Source organism: Ambystoma mexicanum, chromosome 12 (genome assembly GCF_040938575.1).
Source record: "Ambystoma mexicanum isolate Mex_15411 chromosome 12, UKY_AmexF1_1, whole genome shotgun sequence".
Taxonomy (NCBI): Eukaryota; Metazoa; Chordata; class Amphibia; order Caudata; family Ambystomatidae; genus Ambystoma; species Ambystoma mexicanum.
In genome coordinates, this window is record NC_090936.1 from 522,921,349 (window position 1) to 522,942,024 (window position 20,676).

General features: G+C 41.4%; 1 protein-coding gene across 1 annotated transcript in view; it reads right to left on the reverse strand.

Annotated features, from left to right (window-relative positions):
- Positions 1–20,676, reverse strand: part of LOC138514504 (uncharacterized) — a 222,183-nt gene that overhangs the window by 122,634 nt on the left and 78,873 nt on the right. The window contains exons 2-4 of the mRNA XM_069629978.1: positions 20,181–20,222; positions 10,058–10,099; positions 3,162–3,203 (exon numbers count right to left, since the gene is read on the reverse strand). Coding sequence (XP_069486079.1) covers positions 3,162–3,203; positions 10,058–10,099; positions 20,181–20,222 — 126 coding nt within the window. The remainder of the gene's footprint in view (positions 1–3,161; positions 3,204–10,057; positions 10,100–20,180; positions 20,223–20,676) is intronic.

The following is a 20,676-nucleotide window of genomic DNA, read 5'->3' on the forward strand; positions in this document are numbered from 1 at the left end:
TTTACCTCCTCAAATAACTTTCTCGGACCATGGGCCTGTAGAGTGTAATCTGTAAAAAATGCAACGGATTGGTCCCCTGCTCCTGGTCATCTGTAGGATATTGTCTCTATACTCTGTAATTGAAGAGCTTGGCTATCACCAGTCTCGGTGGTGCTCCTGGCAGTGGTGATCTCCCCAGGACTCTATGTGTCCTTTCAATTGAAAAATAAATTAGACAGGCCTTTGTGCTGGAGGGTTTCACATATCCACTTTTACAGGCATAAATCCAATGCTGGTCCATCTACCCTTTCAGGCAATCCAACCACTCTAATGTTCACCCTCCGGGAACTAACCTCTGTGTCCTCTGCCCTGTCCTCAACATTCGGGACTTCCACGTCACATCCTGTACCCTGGTTTGAAGTGTACATACAGTATCCTCCAGCATACCTATTCTTTCCTATGTTTCTCCCACTCTTGAGGATATGGCCTGCAGGTCTTGTCTTAGCAGGGAAACATCTAACCCCACATAAACTTTTTTGTCCTGAGGATAGATCTGTACTCTTGCACCACTTTCAGGATCATCGCTACAGACCACTCTCCATCTGTAGCCTTGCCTGATTGTCTCTTCTTCCATGACCTGCTCTGTTCCTGAGATGTCATTTTATATATGCGGTCAGATGCATATTTGTCATTTTACGCTGCAACGTTTTCCCCATTTTCTCCTTGACCATATTTTGGCCTGCACTGGTGTGCTGTGATGTTTCTGTTCAGGCCCCCTTTCCTCTCCACTTTCCCGTTGATACCTTTCCTCTGTGATCTGGTGAGGGAACATTAGGGAGCGCTGGCCCTACTATCACTCCTTCCTTGATGCTACTTATATGGTCTCCTTGCTCCCTTTCACCTATGCCCGCGATTCACCCGTACTGCTTCTCCTATCCCTTTGCAGGCTCCAATTCCTTTGGCTCGTCCGGAGCTGTGCCTTCTCTCTGTCATATATTCCAGGTGGGGGCGAAGCCCTCTGCTCCCTTGTTTCTACCAGGCCAAATGTGTCACCCCATGACAATTCCCAGTTTATAGAAACCCCCCCCTTTTCGGGGGCCGCCCCCAATGTATGCACTCATTCCCAGCTTCTGCCCCTCAACCACCCTGCGTCTTCCTCTGTGAGGTCTCCGGTAAACACGCTCACCCTCCTCTTTGGTTAATCCGCTATCTTCCACGGTCCTCAATTGCAGCTCTTCTATCCTTGGTGCTGCACATCAACCTTGCCAGACAGTCTCTTGCTGTGGCACTGTGCTCTGCTCTTTCACCATTGATGAACTTCCCCCTGTTCCACCTTGTGAGCTTCTTCTCTTCCTGGGCCCAGCGCGGCTTTGTGGCTCTGCAAGCCTGTGGCGGGGCCTTGCCTTTCCGTACCAGTCCTCCTCCTCATCCACTTCTCATGCGGCCACATGGAACCTCATATACCATGCCCTCCTACTTCTTAGTGTAATCTCTTCCCGGGGGATCATCTCTCATTGCACTTGTGCAAGGTCTATCGCCTCTGCTCCGATATGGATAATTTCATCTGATCCCTGCTGGGATGGGCTGGAGCGACACAGCAATGTGTCCATCTTGTGCATTGGTCTCTAGCACCTCCCACATAGACCCCTTTTTGAAGGTCTGCAGTTTGGTCATTTTTTCCCTCTAATGAGTGGGTTACCCTATGCACCCATTCTTATCTCACACCCCTCTTCCTATACCCTGGAGTCGACCAATCTGAGTCGACCAAACTGCTGACCTTCGAAAAGAGTTCTGTCTAATTACTGTACACCACAAGGGTATTAGTAATTCAATACCTGAGTGCAGGTGATAGACATTGGAATGTTCATGTCCAAATTGCACACTTTTTAACTTAAGCAAAGGAGATTCTATTCCTTGGGGATAGGTAAATGCAATAGTGTCCTAAGTGGACACCAGGGCTGATCTAATCTATCTACCAAATGATGTTCTTGTTGATAGGGCTCTCAAAGGGTCTGTTTATCCTATGATCCCCAAATGTCTTCTTATGGGACAAAAAGTAATGGTGTACATGGAATTACTTTTAAGGATTCCACAGTGGATGCCAAATCATTTCTGCCATAACCTCTTGCTGCAAAATGTTTCACCATCTCGGTTGCTGCATTTAAAATTGATGGTAAGTGTACCCTATTAAAATAGAATTATGTTGTAATAGAGGATATGTTGTAATATGTCCAGGCGCGTGTGGAATGTTGATGGCTGTTCAGGCATCAACATTCCACATGGGCCAGTTGGTTCCTGGATCCTCTGGTGGCGGCTGCTCGTCTTTGGGGTCCATACAATAAACAGTTAAACTCACTTACCTGTGTCCGTGGATCTTGTCAAATTACTATCCATCGGTTTACTAAAGATGGTAAAGATAAATTCAGCATGAAATTGCTGCATCTCTTTGACTGCTGACAAAAATGCTGACCAGTCCACTCCATTAGTTTCCCTTGAATTGCCATACAACCCATTTCCCTTCAAACTGCTCTCCTTTGCAGATGTTACATGAAAATGCTATGGTCACTGTTTTTGCTGCCGGGATTGTTAAACAATCAAAAAGACCCCACATGAAAAATGTGCCCTGTAAAATGGGTTGTGTGTGATCATATTGGTAGAAAAACATTTTGGGGTCAATATTTGTTTTCTCTACATCTAATTATCCTTGTCAAGAAATTCTAGGACCAAAATAAATATATAAACAAACTCCATTGCTAGAATAGGCGGGGGACGTGCTGTATAGTGGGAGAAAAAGACATTGCTTCACCAATTACTTTTTTTAACACAGGTGTATTCATTTGATACCTTAACATTTAGTGTGCTAGCTAAATAACTACAGTCAAACACAGGTTTTAGATTGTTCAAACATGAGACATCTTTCTCTGGAATGGTTAGAGGCCCTCCCCGAATTATAAATATATACTAACATACCAAGAAAGCACCATTGATTCTCAATATCTTCTATTTAAACACCTGCTGCTCAATATGCTATGAAGCTGTCAGGGACATCAGAATGCTGCTTACATATTGCAGGGTTATTTGCAAGTACACTTCATACAAAATCCCTCTTAAACCAACAATGTAGGCTCAACAAATCACCTGCACTTTATTCTCTTAGAAATCCTCAAAACAACCTCACTTACCTACTTCTGTATTAGTACTTTGACTTGGGACTACCACAATTTCTAAAAGGAAAACAGAAATCGAAATAAAGCTTGTCACACAATTCATTATGTGTATATTATATAGATGACTTACGTGAATGCAGGTTTTTGCTTTAATGAACAACTATTGTAGTCAATCATTTTAATGTTGCTACACTTATTTTTAAATATATTTATATGTGGTTGTGGTGTGAGGGTCTTTCTTGTGTTTTGTTAAACAAGGTTGTCTTTCCCCTACCTTGTTACCTGTCATACTGTTTCTTGTCACTACTTTCCCCTCTTCTCTCTTTGGTTAGTGCATTATCTGTCTCATCCTCATTTGGCTTTTTGTTTTTTAGCCCTTCTGATATTGTTTCCCCTCTTCTTTCCCACACGTAATTAGGCATGAAGGTCTTGTTTTTGACTTTTCCATTCTAAATTATTTTTTGTGTCTATTTTTAAATGCCACTCACTCTAATTTGGGTAGCTCACAGCCAATGGCTGGTTGGGTAGGAGATGGGGCACAGGCAATATGGGCCGCCTAATTGCTGGGCTCCAAAAGCCCTCACAGAAATCAACTTCTGGAGCAGACACTGGCACACATGTAGACCTCTCCTTAAAACCCCAAAAAGTGGCAAATTAATGCAAAGGTGCCTGACGGTGAGTTAACAGAGTGGGAAGCAAGGAGGTCTGAGAGAGAGCCAGAGGAAGAGGCACCTTCAGTCACGGGTGCCGGCAACGTACCAGGAGCTTGCAGCTCATGACTGGTTGTTGAGATGGTTTAATGCAGCCTTCTTGTGCCTCAGCCTGGGATCGTGGAGAGTCAAGATTTGTTTGCTGAGCCCAGTACAGCAGTGCTGGATCCTTGGCTGCTCTGATATGGTCGAAGCTAGAGGGAATGGCACAGCCGTACTGGCTATGGACAGCATGTCCCGTTGAGGCAGTAGCAGCAGGGGGGAGTCTTGGGAGAGAAGCACCAGAGTGGAGGGTGAGAAGCCTTCCTCCCACTGCCTCCTCCAGCACAGGTTGATATTTTGCTGGGGCCAATGGGCAATTGCCTGGGAGCCATGGAGGACCTTTCCGCACCAAGTGGAACTAAGGGTCATATTGAGGGCAGATCCCACACCTCATCTTCTTGCCCTGTCATAGGAGCCTTGAAAGACAGAAGCCCTGGAAGTTGATCAAATGGAGGAAGGATTGACAGGATTGACGGGGCCAACTTTGAGGTCGGACTACATTTGAAACAAAGATCGGGCCACGAGTATGTACTGCTACATTCAGTCTAACCTGATGGCCAGCATGGCAGGACAGATGAATTACACCACAACATATAACTTGGACAAAGTGGAGGCAGCTTCTGAATCAGACATTCTGTGTATTTTCTGAGAGCTAAATGTGTTTCAATCAGATCAGCAAGCTTCACTGCCAATCAAATGGAACCCATTGAGAGTAATCAAATGCTAGCGGGATATTGGAGTTGAGATTGGAATCAGTAATCAAATATTGGGAGCAAGGAATTCAGCTAGAAGGTGGAAAATAGGAAAACTGCAAGAGGCAAAATAACCTACGCTTTTTAAGAATAACCCACAAAGAAGGGGAACCTATGTGAGATCTCAAGAAAAAAGTGAAAAGAGTCATGAACATTCTGAATGATGAGGAAAAGGGCAAGAAGTTGATGCTCAACAGACAACAGACTGTGCAGTGGTGAATGCCCACATGGAGGCCATAACTCAGTGTTAGAGAAGGGTAAATACTTCAGAGACTGGATGGACATTGTGGACAGAGCAAGGATGAAGGATATTGTTAACTGTGAGGGAGCTAAAGTGAGAATATTTTAAGACTTCTCGGTTGCTACACTGGACATGCAAAAATGTGTGTAAGCCCCTAACTTCTCGTCTGATGGGGAAGTGGGTACAAGAGAGGTGGGGCCTTCATTTCTCTCTCTCTCTCTCTCATTTTAATATAGAGGCTCGACATATCGATTGACAGACTGCTAAAAGAGCTTTGCAAAACATCTGTCTAAAAAGACCGTTTCCCGGATAAAGCTAAACAAGAAACTTTTTGAGAGCATTCTCAGGGGGAGGGACAAGTTTGCAAAGCAGAATATGTTTGAAGAATCAGAAGGTTCACTGCCTTGTCTCCCTAAGGGACCATAGCAGAAAAATGCTTCAAAAGGGATTAAGATTCACTTAATATCTGGTGGTTTGTTGGAAGGGGATAGTCAGAAGAGGGTCGAAGGTTAGAGGGTCTGTGGTGATGACAAGAACTGTTTGGGGCTTTGATTAGTTGGGGTGTCTAGCAAGTGTGCACATATTCTGATGCTTGGATATGAGGTGGGGGGGATTGTGCCCAGTGGTTGGATTTATCTGTGCATTTTAACTGGTAGTTTAGAATCAAACTGGAATTGATGTTAACTTTATTGAGGTTTGCAATAGTTGGGTATGGTTTACAAAGGGCAAAATGAGGGAGGACATCCAGACCTATCAGGCACAATGTGGACATTTGAGTGGGGGGAAGAACTTTACATTGAATAACTGGAGAAACCAAAAGGGACCATTGAATCCCCCCGCCCCCAGGTAATTTGGATAAAGTTAAACAAAGAGTGAGGTTTGCCACCCTTATATGACACACCTTTTAAGCTTTGGCGAAATCTAAAAAGGTAGGAGGCAGAGGAATTATTTTGTGAACCAACATATCATTTGATGAAGTGTAGATTAAAAAAGATTTGGAGAGAAGTTCACTAATGATAAAAGGTAGGATGACTGGGAAAAGGCTCATGTTATTTGCTTTTTATATCCCTAAAACCTGACTGTTGAAGGTCATTCAGAAATCATTTAAGATGATTGATCAATGGCACAGGGCATTAGGATAATAGATGGAGATTTCAATATGATTAGGGACCTGCTATTGGACTGGAGTTTGTGGGTGGTGATAGAGGAGAGGGGGGTATACAATTAGTAAATGATGGGGCCAGTAACATCATTCTTGGTGTGATATTTTAAGGGAGGTGAAGTGAGTGGATAAAGGGTTTAAACTTCTCTCTAACCCCAGTAAGCCTTAAACAATGATTATACTATTTTCTTGTAGAGAAAGGAAGGGAGTACATATCAGAGGCCCCCAAGACAGTAGTAGTAGGATGGTCAGACCAACTGTATGTTGTTAATGGATATGAACTTGGAAAGTAGATGGGGAAGTATAAATAGATGGCACTGTAATAACCTCCAGAGAGACAAGATTTTAAAGGATTTGTCTGAGCTGAAGAGATATGGCAGTTCTTTGAAGTAAATGACTATGGAATGGTTTCTAGAAACAGTGTGGGAGACAGCAAAGGCTACCACAAGGGGACTACAGATAGCAGAGAGATCCCAAAAAAGAGAGCAAAGACATACAAAGGCTTGAGAAGGAGTTATAGATGCTCTGATGGAACGATAAAGAGTTGATTCATGAAATCGAAAGTAAGAGGCATATCCAGCCGATGGGCATAGAAAAAATATATAGATTGGTTAGGCAGAAATATTATGAGGAAGGTGATACATCTACGACTCTTCTGATGGATAAAACAGGAGCGCAAAGGATAGATAGGATGTTGACGAAGATCAATGGTGGAGAGGGGGTAGAATGGGACCATCTGCTTGAAGTCGCACATTGTTTTGCCCAGTACTACGAAGCATTATGTAACAGGAAGGAGTGTGAAATGGAAGATATGTCAACATATTTTCAAGGGGCAGAGGTTCTGAAACTCACCTCAACAGAGGCAGAACGTTTAGTTGCATTAGGCAGTAGAAACTGCTATTCAATGGTTGAAAGTGGCCCAGGCAACAGGAGAGTAGGGTTTTAACATCACTTTTTACAAGTCATTTTCAGAGCCCCCCTCTCCTTTGTTAATACAGGTTTATAATGGGCTCTTGCTGGAGTGTAGCGCTCCTCTTAATAATGGTGATACCAAAAGTGGGTAGGGAACACACAGTATGCTCAGGATCCAGGCCAATCTCCTTACTTAACTTTGATGTTAAAATATTACAAGGATATTGGCCACTAGTCTTGAACTTTACTTCCATCCTTAGTACATAGAGATCAGGTGGGCTTTATCATGGGTAGGAATGATGAAGACATTCTAAGACAAATCTTGAATCTGATGATGTTGTCAGAAATAAACACAACTGACCTTTCAGAGTCTCCAAGAGATTTTGTGTGTTTTAATTTTTCTAAACAATTTAAGATGTGCAGATTATTCAATGCTAATATAGACAGACTGATTGATGTTAATTTGAGTGGATTATTCAGTGGTAGGTACCAAAGCTAGGAGGTAGGGTGGGTACACTATGGGGCATCCCTCTCTAGTCCTCCTGTGGGCTTCTCACCTCCCTAGCCCAGTACTCCCTAGTCTGTAGGTTTTCAACTAGAGATAGATATCGCCAACTATCTAGTGCTAGGTGTTAGTGGTAGTCTACATGCAATAGCCTTATCTATCTGGCTCCCACCCTTGGTTTTCTCAATATGCCCTAGCCTAAAACTCCCCAGCGTTGTTGATATGACTTAATGGAAAAATATGCCAATAATAGATGCTTTGGTTCAGTGTCACCCCCAATCACTCCTTTTTCAGTCGTCTCCCCAATCTTACTACTACCTCTTTTCTACTCTCAGTCTCGCTCTCCTTTTCCCATCCTGTCTCACTCCCTGCAGTTATCTTCCCACTCTCGCTTCTGTCACCCTGATGTTCACACTCTCTCTGTACTGCCCCTTCTTCTATTTACCCTTCTCCTTTTCCTCTCTACTACTCTTTTCTCCAATGTACTTTCTTCTTCCTTCTTCACCCCTCTCTACTCTACTCTCCTTGTTACTCTCCCCTCCAATCTCCACATTCCTATCTTCACTTCTTGTCTACCCCAAATCCACTGCGTACACCTCTCTACCCTGCCCTTACCACCTTCTTTTTGCTTATCTCTTGCAACTACTTTCCCCTGCTCCCTCCTACGTCACTCCACCTACTGCCCTGTACTCTCTTCACACCCATCTACCACACACTCTCTCTCACTTTCACTCTCTCTCTCTTATCCTCCTGCACTTCCCCCTTTCTATCGTTCTTTCTCTCTCCGCAAATATGTTCTTGTTGATAAAGGTGCCAATGGTCTGTTTATCCTATGATCCCCAAATGTTTTCTCAGGGGGCAAAAAGTAATTGTGTACATGGAATTACTTTTACGGGTTCCACAGTGGATACCAGCTTATTTCTTCCACACTCTCTTGCAGCAAAACGTTTCACCACCTTTTTGCTGAATTTTAAATTGATGGTAAGTGCACCCTATTGAAAGGGATATACTATCCATAGGTTTTCTAAAGCTGGTAAAGAAAAATTCAGCATCAAATTGCTGCTTCTCTTTGACTGCCGAAAAAACTGCTAACCATCCTCCCAAGACAATCCGTTCCCCTTCAAATTGCCCTCCTTTACAGATGGTACATGGAAATACTATGGCCACAGTTTTTGCTGCCGGGATTTAAAAATGATCAAAAAGACCACAAATGAAACATTTGCCACTCTAAAACTTAAGGAGAAACATCTCCGTTTCCGGAAGCACCTCAAGACCTTCCTCTTTTCTTCTACCTTCGCTCCCCCTATCCCCTGCTAATCTGTTCTCCGTTGGCACCGTGCACCTGGCCACCCTCTGTCCTCTGGGCCCAGGCACCTGCTCACCCTGCCACCCTCCTGCTCTGCCTCCGGGCCACTCCTTGCACTGGGGTCTGTATATGTACCGATACAGCCCCCCCTTTTTCTTCCCGCACTTATCAGACCTACCCTGTCTGCTGCCTTAAACCTAGCACTTGTCAACTGCTGACTCCACTACCACTGTTTGTTGCCTTTATTCTTTATTATTACTTATTTGTTTCTCCTTTGCTTGGCACTTTCCACTTCTCCCCCCTTCCATGCACTTTTCCCCTCCCCGTCTCACATGCGCTTGCGCATTCTCAGTGTCACTGGGCCTAGTAAGATCGTTGTTTTGTTCTCCCCTGTTCCCCTGCCTTGCTTTGTCGCACTCTGAAACACTTATGTACGAGCGCGATAGAAATAAAATATCAATATCAATGTAAAATGGGTTGTATGCGATAATATTGCTTGAAAAATCTTATTGAAGGCAATAATCTTTTTCTCTCCATCTAATCATCCTTCCTAAGAAATTCTAGGACGAAAATAAATATTTAAACAAACTCCAGTCCTAGAATAGGTGTGGAACATGCTGGATAGTGGGGGAAAAAAGACATTGGGCCTCATTACGACCCAGGCGGTAAATTACCGCCTGGGCCGTGACTTTACCACCATGGCGTAAACTACGTTTACGCCATGGTGGTTGGCGGATTTACCGCCCCATTCCGACCTTGGCGGGGCGGTAAATCCCCATTTTCCCATTTACACTTCCCCATTCCCATTTTGCTCCATAGGGCATAATGGGAGTGGGGAAGGCGTTAATTACGCCACCGTAAATTACGGTGGCGTAATTAACTCCATGGTCCCTTAGCGCCATGGATTTTAACACCTGCTAAAAGCAGGTGTTAAAACCTCCATGGCGCTAAGGGACCTCGTACTCAGGCGGTAAGGGTCGGCGCTGTTTGCGCCGCCGTAAAACCCTTACCGCCTGAGTTGTAATGAGGCCCATTGTGTCGCCAAAGTTTATTTTTAACACTGATGTAATCACTTGATACCTTAAAAAGCACTGTGATAGCTAAATAACTACATTCAAACACAGGCTATAGAATATTCAGATATGAAAACCAATTCTCTGGTATGCTTAGAGGCCTATCAAAATTATAAATCTGTAGTCACATACCAAGAAACCACCAATCATTCTCAATTGTTCTATTTAAACACATGCTGCTCAACATGCTCAATACACCCTTACTTACCCACTCCTGTATTAGTACCTTGACTCGGGGCTACCACAATTTCTAAAAGGAAAACAGAAATTAAAATAAAGCTTGTCTCACAATTCATTATGTTTAGATTATGCAGATGATAAGTCATTGCTTTAATGAAGAACTATTGCAGTGAATCATTTTAATGTTGCTACACTGAATTTCAAATATGCTTTTGTGTGTTTTGTGGTCTGAGGGTCATTCTTGTGTTTTGTTAAACAAGGTTGTCTTTCCTCTACCGTGTTACCTCTCATACTGATCCCTGTCACTACTTTCTCATCTCTCTTTAGCAAGTGTATTATAGTGCATTATCTGTCTCGTTCTCATTCGACTTTTCATTGTTTAGTAGTTCTAATGTTGTTTGCCCTCCAATTTCCCACTAGTAATTAAACATGAAAATCATGTTTGTGACTCTTTCATACTAAAACAATTGTTTTTGTGTCTATTTTTTAAAAGCTACTCACTCTTATTTGGGTATCTTACAGCCAGTGGTTGGCTGAGCAGAAGAGGGGGCATCGGCAACATAGGTCACATAAGTGTCGGGCTCTGAAAGCCCTCAAAGAAATCAACGTTTGGAGCAGATGCCGTCACATATCTAGACTACTCCTCGGTGTGGGATCTGACTAAGGAAGCACTGTGAAGTCCAAGGAAATTGCAACACTGAGGCGCCCCAAGGTGAGTTAACAGAGTGGAAGCAAGGAAGCCCGCGAGAGAGCCTGGGGAAGAGCTGCCTTCAGTGTCGGGTCCTGGAAACATACCAGGAGCTTGCAGTTTGTGACCGGATAGGAAGATGGTTTAAAACAGCCTTCCCGTACACTGCACTGGGATGGTGGGGAGTCAAAATTCATTCTCAGAGCCTGGTACAGTGTAAGTTGGGTCCTTGGCTGCAGTGATGTGGTGGGAGTTAGAGGGGAGTGCAGGCGTACATCCTATGGAAAGAGTGCTCTGTTGAGTGGGTAGCAGTGGAGGGTGGTTTTGAAAGAGAAGAACCAGAGAGGAGGGGCAGAGAGAGGTCTTCCTCTCCTTGCCTCCTTCTACACTGGTTGATATTTTACTGGGGCCACTGGGAAATTGCCTGGGATAATGGGGGCCTTCCTGCACCCTGTGGAACTGAGGGTAATGTGGAGATCATATCCCACTCCCAACCTTCTTCCCATGTCCTAGGAGCCTTGAAAGAGAGTAGCCCTGGAAGGGTATCTTATAGAGGAGGGATTAAAAGGACTAACAGTATCAGCTTAGGGTTCATGTTACATTTGAAACAAAGATTGGGCCACAAGTAGGTACTGCTACATTCCAGCTCACCTGACGGTCAGCGCCGCCGGACAGACCGCTTAGACCACAACAGATAACTTGAATTAGAGAGATCAAGGTGCTCATCTGCGGGAGCAAATCTGTAAGCTTCATTGTCAGAGCTTAAAGGCACAGTGGACAAGCGGGTGAAACGAATGGAAGCCCTTAAGAGTAATCAAATGTTAGCAAGATATTGGAGCTGAGATTGGAATCATGAATGAAATATTGGAAGCAGAAAGATAAGAAATTCTGCTTGAAGGTAAGGTAGATGGTATGGACAACTGCAAGAGGCAAAACAACCCATGCTTTTTGGGAATCCGCCCCCCAAAGAAGGAGAGCTCACTGGAGAGTGCAAGAAAAACGTGAAAAATGTCATGAACATCCTGTATGAGGAGGAAAAGGGCATTCCCCTGTGCAGGCCATACGTCAGTGCTAGAGAAATGTAGCTACTTCAGAGACTGGATGGACATTCTGGACAGAGCAAGGTTAATGGATATTGTTGACTGTGAGGAGCTAGAGTCAGAATATTTCAAGACGTGTCGGTTGCTATACTGGAAACGGAGAAATGTGTGTAAGCCCCTAACTTCTCGTCTGATGGGGAAGTGGGTACAAGAGAGGTGGGACTTTCATTTCTCTCTCTCATTTGAATATGGAGGCTCGGCATATAGATTGACAGACACTAACCAAATTCCTAAACTCCTAATGTGTCAGGACAAAATGCAAAGTGAAAAAGAAAAACAATCTGTGCAGATTTATTTGGATCCTGTGAAGAAATGGCATACTGAAATAGAAGAAGAGAAGTGCAAACAAAACACCATCCCTAAAGCAGACACAGAAAAACGCATCACCACTCTTGCTGATATACATGGAAGATGATCAGCCATGGATTCATGTTGGTATAAATGGCCATTCTGAAGTGATAAAAGCCACTTTGGCACTTAAACAGGAAAGGAGTTTTATTAATGAGAAATTACTTCAGAGAATATTAGAAAGGGAGGAGATCCCAAAGTTTAGAATTAAAAACCAATACATCTCTGGATTGGACAATCCAGATTTTGAAAATCGAATTGCAGGAAGGTGCATGCTAAAGATTATTGTTGGACAAAAAACCTTCTACCACAATATGTGGATAGTGAGTGGAACACAAAATGATTTTTACCTGGGCAATGATATCATGCACAGGATGTGTATGGTGTTAGATTTCCTAACCAAAAAATATCGGCCTGTGCCCGAATTTGAAGACAAAAGAAAGGCTTATCATTGTGCACATTTGGTGCCATATGCAATTGAACTACAGATGAAGGAGGATATTACTATTCCTGCATTCACCGGGCAGGTTGCTATAACACTAAAGCGCAAAAATGGACAGCAAATGAAGGATTCTGATGCATTTGTGTGCTTGAATGAGTCCATGAAACAGCAAGGGCTGAACTATGAATATACCCCATTGGTAGATATTGGGGTGGGGTCCGTCAAAATCATGGTGGATAATAAAGGGTGACAAGACATTTATTTAGAAGATAATTCCATGCTAGGAATGGCAATACAAAAATCACATTATACTGAAGATTTCAACAATATGATGATTGGAAATATCCATGAGAGATATGTAGATGCACAGAGTATGTTGCCAGAGTCCCTGGATTCTCAACCCAAAGGGATGTTCAAAATTCAGTCTGTATACCCTTATGATTCCAATTAGACAGTGTGCTGTCACCAAGAGAATTGCATATGATTTGATTTAAATGAAAATGAAACAGGAAATCAGCACATTGAAATGGAGGCTAATATGCCAAAATATTTAAAAGTGGCAACTCTGCAGAGAGATACAGCCACATGGTTGGAAGAAATCACAGAGGTTCCTCCATTGGAGGATTTCCCAGAATTTTCAAAAATGGTAGAGGAGCAAATTCTGTTAGCAGATGCCTGTGATAGCCAAGAGAATAAGAATTAATTGAGAAAAATATGTATGGAATTTAAGGAAGTTTTTGCCAAAGACGCATATGATTGCGGCCTAACTGATTTACATGTTGCCACATTACCAACGGGGTGTGGTAGAAATCCAATATTTTTGCGCCAATATTGATTGCCACTGGCATGCTTAGAGTCATTGGCAGAGATAATTAAAAACTTGGAGTCTAGGGGAATTATCAGACCCATTCATAGTACCTCCAACACTCCCATTATGTCTGTATCAAAGCCAAATGGTCAATGGCGTCTGTGTGCACACCTGAGGGAATTAAATGAAAGAGTGCCAGTGTCTAGATGGCCGCTGCCATTCATTGATCAAGGCCTTGCTCAGGTGCATGGGTCAAAGGCGTTTACCACGTTAGATCTTACATCTGGGTACTGGTATGTGCCATTGGCAGAAGATATTCAGAATTTGTTTGCATTTTCATTTCATAAGATGCAATATGCTTGGTCCAGAACACCATCTGGGTATGTCAATAGTGGGAGCGAATTTGGCATATTTTTGTGAAAAGCTATGCCAGATGCGGCAGAAAGAGGGACCATAGTTTATGTGGATGATGTCCTGATAAAAACGTAAAGTCTACAAAGTAATTTTGATGAAATTAGACCTGTACTTGACCAATTGCAGAAGGCAGGTGCCAAAGTATCTTTACAGAAAGCCTAATGGTGCAAGAAAAAGGTAAATTTCTTAGGCCATGAATTAACTGAACATGGGTTAAATCCACAAAAGAAAAAGGTAGAGGCCATACAGAAATTGAAAGATCCTTAAAACATGAAAGATTTAAAAAGTCTATTAGGAATGACAGGATATAACAGGAAATGTATTGGAAATTATGCTAAAAGTGCTCAACAATTGACTAAACTATTGAAACTGAATTAACCCTGGAAATGGGAAAAGTAGCAGTCTGAGGCAGTTGCTAAATTGAAGGAATGTTTCAGAAAGGCACCAGGCTTGGCCTATCCCATAAGGAATAAAGTTTTTTTTGTAGGAATAGGATTCACTGAGCCGTGTATGTCAGCAGTGTTATCTCAAAAACATGATTTGAACCAGTGTCAGAGAATGATTTAACAATATACTGGAGAAAAATGTGTGGACATTTGAAAACACCAGGGAGGATAAGGAGGGAAATGATAGAGCAGATCAATTGGCCAAGATTGGGGCTGTTATGGGAGAATTATGGGAGAATTGTTTCCCATTGAACCCCTAATTGGTGAAATACTAGTAGATGCAGTTACATGCTCTAAATCTCCAAAAGAAGTTGAACAACCTGTAGTGTAATGGAGTTATGATATACCAGATCAGGATCTGATTAAGGCACAAAAAGAAGATCCAGTATTGGGGGTCTATTATAATCATTTGATGGACCCCATAAAAAAATCCTTTAACTGAAAATGATTGTACAAGAAAAGAAGAGTTGAGAGTGTTATTAAAGAACAAAAAACAAATTAAACTACAGGATGGTCTGATGATCAGGCAGGGAATCCATAACAGGGCAGATACAATGGGTGGTACCTCTTTCATTCAGAGGGCTAATGTTACACCATGCACATGATGTAATAACTGCAGGACACAGAGGTTCACAAAAGACTTTAGAAATATTGAAAGATATTGCTTACTGCCCACACATGTCTGAAGATGTGGAATTATATACTATGGGGGGTCTGGGATGTGCACAATTTAAACCTGCTTCACCAATGCATAGAGCTCCATTAATGAAAAGAGGCTTAACACTTCCGTGGTCGGATTTGCAAATCGACTATGTAGGGCCTGTAAAGAGATCGTAGGGCAAATCGGTATTTATTGACGGTGGCATGTTTAATGTCAAAATGGGTAGAATGCACTCCTGCGCCAGATTGTAGTGCACAAACAGAAGCTAAATTGCTAGGAAATCACATATTTTCAAGATTTGGGTTACCACAAAGAATAGAGTCAGACAGAGGAAGTTATTACAGAAGCACCTTAATGAGCAAGGTGTGGCAGATATTGGGGGTAAAAAGGAAATTGCATATTGCATATCGGCCCACCTCTTCGGGGAATGTTGAACGTTGTAATAGATCTGTCATGGAGAAACTAAGAAAGTTTGTCGCAGAGGCAGGTTCCAATTGGGATCTCCACTTACCTTTAGTGTTAATGGCCATTACGTCGACTCCTGCTAAAGCAACAGGTATCAGTCCTCATGAGGTGTTCACAGGAAGAAAAATGGTACTGCCACAACATTTATTGTACAGGGCGCATGAGTAAACACAGTGCCTCTACAGTTCACGAGTATGTGGAAGAATTGAGGAGGAATTTACAACATGCATTTGCGTTTGTACAGCGAAATTTGGGAAGTGCTGCTGAGAGAGCAAAATCCTATTATGATACAAATACATCTGTGAAAGAATATAAGATAGGTGATCAGGTATACAAGTTCCATTTTGATAAAAGCAAACATACAAATTCAAAATTCCTCATAGCATGGCAAGGCACAATTTAAAATTGTAGATAAAATATCCCCCTGTATTGTACAAAATATTAAAGATAGAGGGTGAAATAGTGACAAAGCAATTTGTCCATGGTAACCAAATTAAGCTCTGTCATCCAAAGCATGAAATCCAGACTTGAACAGGTGGAGATGGGTTGAGTGTGCTGATTGTGTGGAAAAGGAAGCTGAATGTAAATGACAAAAACATAGTGAGCTGGTATATTGACAGATGCATTGAAGAACCGTTGACTATTTCATAATGCATTTGGTTGACATAATATCAAGGTGGTGTGTTTCATTCCATATGAAACCAAAAATATAGTGGTAAACCAGTCAATCAAGAAGCAAATAAGATTGTCACATTTATCCTTAAAAAAAGATTAATCTATTATAGTACAGTGTTGTAAAGTTAGTTTTCATGCAGATTGTTGTGATGCATAATAACGTGAGATGTAAATATTGTTTGTTTCTCTAATGTGTGTTTATTTGCAAATACAAAAGCAATAAGTCATGATGGCTTAAGAGAACATTTTTATGTTTGGCTGAGTGGTGAAAGGGATAGAAAATTGTTTTGTATTATGTACTTAATCTGTTCCTTTTCTATTTGATTTAGAGTCTACTAACCTATTGTTGTGGTAGGGACCGGAGACTGATGAGCCGGGGACCGCAGGAGTCCATGGGAGGCCTCAAGACCAAGGATCCAGGAAAGCCTCCGGACCTAAGTATGGAGGTGAAGATAAATAGAATGAGATGCCAAAAGAGAAGATTTCGGTGGAGAAGAGCCCATGCGCTGAACCGGAGAGATTCCACTGAAAAGGATGCAAGTATGAAAGTTTGGTGATCAGGACATCTCAGAGGTGCGGTCATGAAGATGGTGAATGCCATCAATGGAACAGTGGTCAGTTGAACTTAATTCCGCAGTATTGCTGGTGGGGAATAGTATTGTCCTGTGCTTTACCAATTGAGACTGGAAAGGCGAATAATGGAGACTGTTTATTTTAATTTTAATGAATAATTTTGTTATTTTATTTATTTGTTTTAGTTAATTATGTTAGCCACTTATTTTATTTATTTATTTTATGTCATTGTTTTATTGTCATGTATGCATACTAATGAGAAATGTTCATTTCATACATACATAGAGACTATAATTGAAAAAGACATTGTAAAATATGGACATATATGGACACTTCAGTTGGAAGTATGTGCATATGATGGTTCATTACACATGCACATACGTGTGAGGACTGGTAGGCCTTATTTGGGATCTGCTTCACTTTTGCTTTATGATTAAGCAATGGTTTGTTGTGAAATGTTTAAATGTTCATTTTATCAAGATGCTATTATTTCAACCGTGATTCGTCTAACAACAATGAAAAAAAAGAGATGTCTCGGGACACGTACATTTTGAAGTTTAATGCACGTTTCCTCCAATTATGGGTTTATTAGCCGGAATTGTCGGAAAAGGGAGGGTAGTATGTAGGGATATTCATGCAAAAAGAGAAAAAGTGGGGGTTTCATTGGGTAGTAGGTAAATGCAGCAATTTCAAAGTAGGTGTGAGGAACGGCACAGCTTTTTGACAATAAGTCACCAAGCAATAATTTGGAAAGCATTTAGCCAAACCAGAAAAATGGGTTTAGTTCAGAAGCATTTAGCACAGTGTGCTGTCATTTTAAAATGTAGAAAATGTGCCTATTTTACAATTTGGATGTTTTAATCTGTGTGGGACTGCATTAAAAATATATATAATTAACTAATCCTATATTAATTTGTCCTACTAACTCATTAACTGTTCATCTAACATATAATGCAGTTCTAAACACAGTGAGATTCATTCCATGTTAGTTTTTTATATGGGGAAATAGGCCCCAGCAGGAACCAGATGAAACAATTTTACACTGAAGCATTCATTGTTCTAAACAGGTGAGAAGATAGTGCAGGACATCCTTGAAATCTGATTGGTAAATGAAGGGGTAGAAAAGCTGATGTCAGGAAAGGACTGACCGAAGAGTGACAGAGAGAGTTTTTATAATGAGCTAGGCTAAAAAAAAATAGGCAGAGCTGTTAGGGATCGGAATGCGAACAGCCAGAGATTCAGGTGCCACTGATGTCTAAATGAATGGGGGCTTGGTGAATGCAGCCTTGAACACAGCTGGCAGCCCATAAAAAGGACAGCTTGCTAGCATTCAAACTGGAGGAGTTCCGAATAAAAAAAATGATGTATTTTTGATATAAGACGTGTCAGATTTCTCTGCATAGTTGCTATTGCAAAGTGCTTGTTTCTGTTGTTGTTTTTTTTCTTCTCTGTTATCTTTTGTAGGCTCAAGGCTGTGAATAACATGGTGAGAGCAAATGATTGTAACATCACATAATGTAACCTTGTTACCACAATTGTGTAATACATCGTGTACTGAAAGTATATTGGGTTTTTCTGTTGTGCTTTTTTTCATGTGTCTATTGGTCATTCTTATATATTTCTCTGCAAGGTACGAAGGCGTGTGGATGTGTTTTGAATGCACTTTTCTCTGTATGGTGTGAAGAGAAAGCGATGCCTCAGAGCACATAGGTTACTGAATGTACATAAGTCAGTAACACGGTTTACATACAATAAGTGACATTCTGAATAAACTCACTGGGTTCCCTAAAGGTGCTAAATCCACAGAGTGCCTGCAGACAGCCAAAGGTGGGTCACAATTACAATGAGGGAAAGTTTGTTCTATGATGGGGCGATAGTATAAAAAAGACATGCTCACCACTATACCACAAAAATAAGGCAATTCTAAAAATACCACCAAAAATAAGATACCACTAAAATTACCGCTAATATAAGATAACAATATATTATCATCAAAATAGGGTAATACTGAACTATCTCTAATGGTAAGAACAGTTTACGGCCAATATACTGCCAAATTGATACAGTGAGAAAATACCACCAAATCCAGATATTGCCCTAAAAGACAAAAACCCCAACACTCCCCAGGGTTGTTGATATGATTTGATGGAAACATTTGCCAATAATTGATGCTTTGGTTCAGTGTCACCCACTTTTCAGTCCTCTCCCCAATCTTAGTACTCCCTCAGTTCTACTCTCAGTCTCACTCTCCCTCTCCAATACTGTCTTACTCTCTGCAGACATCTTCCCACTCTCTCTTCTGTCACCCGTATATTGACACTCTTTCTGCACTCCCCCTTCTTCTTTTGCCCTTCTCCTGTTCCTCTCTCTACTACTCTTTTCTCCAATTTACTTTTTTCTTCCTTCTTCGCCCTTCTTACTCTAATCTCCTTATTACTCTCCACTCCAATCTCCACATCCTACCCTCACTTCTCATCTACCACACCTCCACTGTCTACACCTCTCTACCCTGCTGTTACCACATTCTCTCTGCTTATCTCTTGAAACTACCTTCACCTGCTCCCTCCTACTTCATTCCACCGACTGCCCTGTACTCTCTTCATGCCCTGCTACCACAGAATCTCTTTCACTTTCTCCTCCTGCACTTCCCCCTTTTTATCTATCTTTCTTTCTCTCTCCCAAAATATGTTCTTGTTGATAAGGGGGTCAATGGTCTGCTTATCCTATGATCCCCAAATGTTTTCTCAGGGGGCAAAAAGGTACTGTGAATATTGAATTATTTTACGGGTTCCACAGTGGATGCCAAATTATTTCTTGCATACCCTCTTGCAGTGAAACGTTCCACCACCTTGTTTGCTGAATTTAAAATTGATGGTAAGTGCACCCTATTAAAAGGGAATTAATATCCATAGGTTTTCTAAAGATGGTAAAGAAAATGTCAGCATCAAATTTCTGCTTCTCTTTGACTGCTGAAAAGAATGCTGACCATACTCCCCAGACAATCCATTCCCCTTCAAATTGCCCTCCTTTTCCAATGGTTTCAATCGAAATGCTATCGCCACAGTTTTTGCTGCCGGGATTCAAAAACGATCAAAAAGACCATAAATGAAACATTTGGGTTGTAGGTGATAATCTTGGTTGAAAAATCTTATTGATGTCAAAAATACATTTCTCTACATCTAATCACCCTTCTTAAGAAATTCTAGGACGAAAATAAATATATAAACAAACTCCAGTCCTAGAATAGGTGTGGAACGTGCTGGATAGTGGGAGAAAAAAGACATTGCTTCACCAATGTTTATTTTTAACACTGATGGAATCACTTGATACCATAAAAATCACTGTGATGGCGAAATAACTACATTCAAACACCGGCTTTGGAATATTCAGATATGAAAACCAATTCTCTGGTATGCTTAGAGGGCTATCAAAATTATAAATCTGTAGTAACATAACAAGAAAGTACCAATCATTCTCAGTTGTTCTATTTAAACACATGATGCTCAACATGCTCAATACATCCTTACTTACCCACTCCTGTATTAGTACCTTGACTCGGGGCTACCACAATTTCTAAAAGGAAAACAGAAATAAAAATGAAGCTTGTCTCACAATTCATTATGTTTAAATTATGCAGATGATTTATGTAAATATAAGTCATTGCTTTAATGAAGAACTATTGTAGTCAATATTAATGTTGCTATACTGAATTTCAAATATGCTTTTGTGTGTGTGGTGTGAGGGTCATTCTTGTGTTTTGCTAAACAAGGTTGTCTTTCCCCTACTGTGTTACCTCTCATACTGATCCCTGTCACTACTTTCTCATCTCTCTTTAGCAAGTGTATTATAGCCCATTATCTGTCTCGTTCTCATTTGCTTTTTCATTGCTTAGCAGTTCTAATGTTGTTTGCCCTCCACTTTCCCACACGTAATTAAACATGAAAATCATGTTTGTGACTTTTTCATGCTAAAACAATTGTTTTTGTGTCTATTTTTTAAAAGCCACTCACTCTAATTTGGGTATCTT